General features: G+C 57.0%; 1 protein-coding gene across 1 annotated transcript in view; it reads left to right on the top strand.

Moving 5' to 3' along the window:
• Positions 1-47: 47 nt before the first annotated feature.
• Positions 48-6,165, top strand: part of LOC125488371 (zinc finger protein 91-like) — a gene marked incomplete at its 5' end in the record, with an annotated part of 28,364 nt that continues 22,246 nt past the window's right edge. The window contains 2 exons of the mRNA XM_048621370.1: positions 48-1,656; positions 5,486-5,657. Of these exons, the coding sequence (XP_048477327.1) occupies positions 48-1,656; positions 5,486-5,657 (1,781 nt within the window). The remainder of the gene's footprint in view (positions 1,657-5,485; positions 5,658-6,165) is intronic.

Consider the following 6,165-nt stretch of genomic DNA (forward strand, 5'->3'; position numbering starts at 1 on the left):
CACCGCCTGACCCACATAGACACCTCCTACCAGTGTCCTGAGTGCAGGGAGATATTCGATGACTCTTCCTCGCTCCAAACTCACCGCCTGACCCATGTAGACATATCCTACCAGTGTCCTGAGTGCAGAGAGATCTTCGATGACTCATCCTCGCTCCAAACCCACCGCCTGACCCACATAGACGTCTCCTACCAATGTCCTGAGTGCAGAGAGATCTTCGATGACTCTTCCTCGCTCCAAACTCACCGCCTGACCCACGTAGACGTCTCCTACCAGTGTCCTGAGTGCAGGGAGATATTCGATGACTCCTCCTCCCTCGCAGCTCACCAGCTCGTCCATGCGGAAGCCGGTTACCAGTGCGCCAGCTGCGGCCAGAGCCTGGAGGGCCCCCTGGCCCTCTCTGCCCACCGGTGCCCTGCCGCGGGTGCCGACAAGCCCTTCCGCTGCCTCCTGTGCGGCAAGGGCTTCAGCCAGGCCGTCTCACTGAGGAAACACCGGTGTGCCGCGCCGGGTGGAGCGGGCGGCGCCGGGCACGGCTGGGCTTCCCCTGGCCCCCCTCCTGTCCCCCGGGGGGCCCGGCTCTCCGCCCGCCCGGGGGAACGATGCTTCCGCTGCGACGCGTGCCCCAAGAGCTACAACCGGCTGGACAACTTGCGGCGACACCAGAGGGTCCACCTGGGTGAGCGCCCCTTCCGCTGCACCCTGTGCGGCGAGGGCTTCCCATCGTCAGCCTCGCTGCGTGCCCACCGGGCATCCCGGCACCCGGATGCCACCCAGCGAAGGGGCTACGGCTGCGGGGCGTGTGGCGAGTCTTTTGGGGGGGCCGCACAGCTCAGCGAGCACCGGTGCAGTTGGCCGTTCCGCTGGCGCGGGGACGGAGACGGGCGGGCGGGCGCCCGACCCCCACTCCCTTCCTCCACCGCCTCCTCACCCCCCGCCTCCCCGTCCCCCGCCCCGCCCGCCACCTCCCCTCCCTGCTCCCCAGCCCGTCCTCCCTCCCCAGTCCTCGTCCTCCAGCGCCGGGACCCCGCGCCTCAGCTCCCCCTGGGGTGCGAGGCTTGCGGTGAGGACTGTGCCGATGCCCTGTCGCTGCAGACCCACCGCCTCCTGCACACCTGGGGGCGCCCTTTCACCCTTGATGAGCCCCAGCCAGGCCGCGGCGGCGAGGAGGAGGGGGTAGGAGAGGAGGAGGAGGGCGCCGGCTCCGTCCACCCGTGCCCACAGTGCCGCGCCACCTTCGGCAGCCCCTCCGCCCTGGAGGAGCACCGCCTCCTGCATGCCTGGGAGCGCCCCTTCCGCTGCGACCTGTGCGAGGAGAGCTTTGCGGATTCCTGCGCCCTGACCGACCACCAGATGGCGCACGGTGCGCGGAGCCCCGGCAGCCCCCCAGCACCCAGCTCTCCACCACCGCCTGGTCAGAGCGTCGCCCCCTCTCGTTGCCCCCCGGCGCCGCCACCACAGCCGTCACCGTCCACCGGTGCCCACCGGGAAAGGCCCTTCTCCTGCCCGGTGTGCCAGAAATCTTTCGCCGCTGGCCCGGCACTGCGGGCGCACCAGACCATCCACACCGGCAACAAACCCTACCGCTGCGAAGTCTGCTCCCGAACCTACAACCGATTGGACAATCTCCGTAGGCACCAGTACTCCCACCTCAAGGCCCCTCGCTGATGGCAGCGCCTGCCTTCACGGCGCGCGCCAAGGTGGCGGGGGAGCGGGCGAGCGAGTGGTGGTGACCTCTCCTTCCCGGGCCGCCCTCTTTTCCCCACCCACCCACCACCACTCCCTCACCCGCCAGCCACCGTTTCCTCCATGCCCCGGACAACAACAACAGGAGGGGCGCCCATGGCCTTCGGGTGCAGCGGGGACGTGGCGGGAGGGTTTTCTTCTTGTCTTGGGGAAAGGAGCAACAAGTCAGGGGTGGGCGGGGAGAGCTTTACTCTGCGTCTAACTCCTGTGCTGTCCCTGTCCCTGGGAGTGTTTGATGGGTGCAGCGCTCCCTCAGTACCAACCTTTTGACAGTCTGGCACTCCTTCAGTAATGACCCTCCGACAGTGCCCCACTCCTTCAGTAATGACCCTCAGACAGTGCCCCACTCCTTCAGTAATGACCGTCTGACAGTGTAGCGCTCTCTCAGCACTGACCCTCCGACAGTGCCCCACTCCTTCAGTAATAACCATGCGACAGTGCCCCACTCCTTCAGTAATGACCCTCCGACAGTGCCCCACTCCAACAGTAATGACCCTCCGACAGTGTAGTGCTCCCTCAGCACTGACCCTTCGACAGGCCCCACTCCTTCAGTAATGGCCCTGCAACAGTGCCCCACTCCTTCAGTACTGGCCCTCCGACAGTGCGGCACTCCCTCAGCGCTGACCCTCTGACAGCGCAGCACTCCCTCAGCACTGACCCTCCGACAGTGCCCACTCCCTCAGTGCTGACCCTCTGACAGTGCGGCGCTCCCTCAGCACTGACCCTCCGACAGTGCCCACTCCCTCAGTATGGACCCTCTGACAGTGTGCACTCCCTCAGTACTGACCCTCTAATAGGGCAGCACTCCCTCAGTACTGTCCTTCTGACAGTGCGTCACTCCCTCAGTACTGTCCCTCCGACTGTGCCCACTCCCTCAGCATTGACCCTCCGACAGTGCGGCGCTCCCTCAACACTGACCCTCCAACGGTGCAGCACTCATTCAGCACTGACCCTCTGACAGTGCAGTGCAGTGCATCAGATCATGCAGTGGTGAAGGTGGGCGGGAGATGGAGAGATAGAGGGGTCCCTGTTATATGCGGCCCTAGATGTTGGATCCTAACAGTGAGAGAGCTGGTTCACTTGCAATCTCTATTTAATATAAATCAATATATCCTCACGTTGCGTTCCCTGTTAGTTAGTGATTGGAAAATGTTTGACTGTCTTTCCCACAACCTGTATGTGGCATTTTGTTTGTCTGATTCCTTCCTTGTGAAAAAATATCATTAAAAAAATCATTTTAAACAAAGGAACACGTGATAGTCATTATACCTTCTGTCATCTGTACATGCGGGCATCCATGAGGCACTGTGGGCCATCAACAGCAGTAGAATTGTACTCCAGCACAATGTGTAACCTCACGGCCCGGATTATCCCCCACTCAACCATTACCATCAAGCCAGGGGATCAACCCTGGTTCAATGGAGAGTGGCAGGAGGGTATGCCAGGAGCAGCACCAGGCATACCTGAAGATGAGGTGTCAACCTGGTGAGGCTACCAAATAGGACTACTTGCACACCGAACAGCGAAAGTGATCCCACAGCCAATGGATTCGATCTAAGCTCTGCAGTCCTGCCACACCCAGTCATGAACGGTGTTGGATGATTAACCAACTCACAAATATCCTCATCCTCAATGATGGAAGAGCTGAGCACATCAGTGCAAAAGATAAGGCTGAAGCATTCGCAGCAATCTTCAGCCAGAAGAGCTGAGTGGATGATCCATCTCAGCCTCCAGTGGTCCCCAGCAATGATAGATATCAGTCTTCAGCCAATTCGATTCACTCCATGTGATATTGAGAAACAGTTGGAGACACTGGATACTGCAAAGGCGACGGGCCCTGACAACATTCTGGCAATAGTACTGAAGACTTGTGCCCCAGAACGTCCTCCCACCTAGCCAAGCTGTCCCAGGACAGTTCCGACAATGTGGAAAATTACCCAGGTGTGTGCTATACATAAATAGGACAAATCCAACCCGGCCAATTACCGCCCCATCAGTCTACTCTTGATCATCAAGAAAATGATGGAAGGTGTCATTAACAGTGCTATCAAGCAGCACCTACTCAGCAATAACCTCGCTCACCTTTTGTCCGTGTTTGAACCAAGGCTGAGTTCCAGAAGTGAGGGGAGAGGGACAACCCTTGACATTAAGGACGCAATCGACCGAGTGTGGCATCAAGGAGCCCCAAGCCAGTCTGGAATCAATTGGTATCAGGGAGGGGAGGGGAGGGGGTGCAAACTCACTACCAGTTGGAGTCAAACCTGGCACATAGGAAGATGGTTGTGGGTGTTGGAGGTCAGTCATCTCAGCTCCAGGACATCTCTGCAGGAGTTCCTCAGGGTAGTGTCCTCGGCCCCCAAACCATCTCCAGCTGCTCCATCGATGACTTTCCCTCCATCATAAGGTCAGAAATGGAGATGTGTATAATCGTCAGTGCACAATGTTCAGCACCATTTGCAACTCCTCAGATTCTGAAGCAGTCCGTGTTCAAATGCAACAAAATCTAGACAATATCCAGGCTTGGGCTGACAAGTGGCAAGTAGCATTCACGCCACACAAATGCCAGGCTATGCCCATCACCAATAAGAGACAACCTAACCACCACCCCTTGATATTCAATGGTGTTACCATCACTGAATCCCCCACTATCAACATCCTGAGGGTTACCATTAACTGGAAACTCAACTGGACCAGCCATTGTGAACAGTGGCTACAAGAGCGGGTCAGAGGCTTGGAATCCTGCAGTGAGTAGCTCACCTCCTGTCTCCCCACAAAGCCTGACCCACCATCGACGAGGCACAAGCCAGGGGTGTGAGGGAATACACCCCACTAGCCTGGATGGGAGCAGCTCCAGCAACATTTGAGAAGCTCGACACCATCCAGGGACAAAGCAGCCCCCCGCTTGATTGGCACCAAATCCACAAACATCCACTCCCTCCCCCACCGACGCTCAGTAGCAGCAGTGTGTAGCATCTCCAGAAACGCATCAAAGATCCTTAGACAGCACCTTCCAAACCCACAGCCACTTCTGTCTAGAAGGACAAGGGCAACAAAAACATGGGAATATCGCCCACCGACCCCCCCAGCCCCCGCTGCAGGTTCCCCGCTGAGCCACTCACCATCCTGAATGGGAACAAAATTGGCCTGTTACGTCAGTGTCTCTGAGGTCAAAATCCTGGAACTCCCTCCCTAAGCACACTGTGAGGGATGTCCCTATACCACACACGGGTAGTGGGGAGGGAACACTGAGGTGGTTCAAGAAGTAGGCCCACTGTTTATTCCAGGGGCAATTAGGGATAGTTGATAATTGCTGGGCGAAGCTAATGATGCCCATGTTACCACGAGTGAATTGAAAATGGGCAATGGGCCAGAGAGAGAGGGTGTTAGGTTTATCTAAGCTGTTTCTCAGTGTTCTTCCCACTGTGTTGTGGGGACTCTGGAAATGTCCCACTCCTCCAGGTTCCTTTCTTAATAATTAATCAGTTTACTGCCGTCAAACCACACTCCAGGTCCAAACTGAACATTTAGCCTCTGCAAACAGGCACAACCAACTTCCTTGGGCACGGTAATACAACCTTTCTGGAAGGGACACAAATATTGCTGGGCTAGTTATCTTAAAAATAATCCAGCCGTGTAAAAGCTACGCTCTGGAACCAAACGAAATGAAGTTTACAAATCATCAGTGTGATGTCCAGCAGTCGCTGTCACTTCCCCTGGCTCTCCCCTCTCTCTTCCCCAGTCTGTCTCCCTGGATCAGTTATGGCTGGCCGAGCATGCCTTCTCTGGGGACACCAGTGCAGATTCGGAATTCTTTGTTTTTGCGGACAACCGGTTTGAGATCTTCGGTGTGTTTTCCACTCTTGCGTCTTGCCGAGAGGGATATCAAGGCCAAAGTAAGAACAAGGCTCGGGGTAAGTTACCTCGCCGAATGACTGTGTTCCAAACCTGTTGGTCGGATAAACCGGCAAACAGCATAGTGCGACCTCTCTGAAAATGTGCTCACAACTGGCTCCACTTGAGCAGCTTGTGTTCATTGTAAAAGCAGTCTTATAGCCGCACAAGTCTGTGATAGAGATTCAGTGCTTTATTCTATCATAATATTTGTTGCCCATCTCTGATTGCCCTTGAAGTGAGCATCTTGCTAAGTCATTGCAAATGCCAGCAAAGAGTCACCTACATTGCTGAGTTATAAGGCCAGACAGAGTAACGTACAGTGTTCCAAAATCCTCCAACAGTGCGACACTCTCTCAACACTGACCCTCCGACAGTGCGGCGCTCCCTCAGCACTGACCCTCCGACAGTGCGGCACTCCCTCAGCACTGACCCTCCGACAGTGCGGCACTCCCTCATCACTGACCCTCCGACAGTGCGGCACTCCCTCAGCACTGACCCTCCAACAGTGCGACACTCCCTCAGCTC

The sequence above is a fragment of the Rhincodon typus genome, unplaced genomic scaffold, assembly GCF_021869965.1.
Source record: "Rhincodon typus isolate 14 unplaced genomic scaffold, sRhiTyp1.1 hic_rhity00000585, whole genome shotgun sequence".
Lineage (NCBI taxonomy): Eukaryota > Metazoa > Chordata > Chondrichthyes > Orectolobiformes > Rhincodontidae > Rhincodon > Rhincodon typus.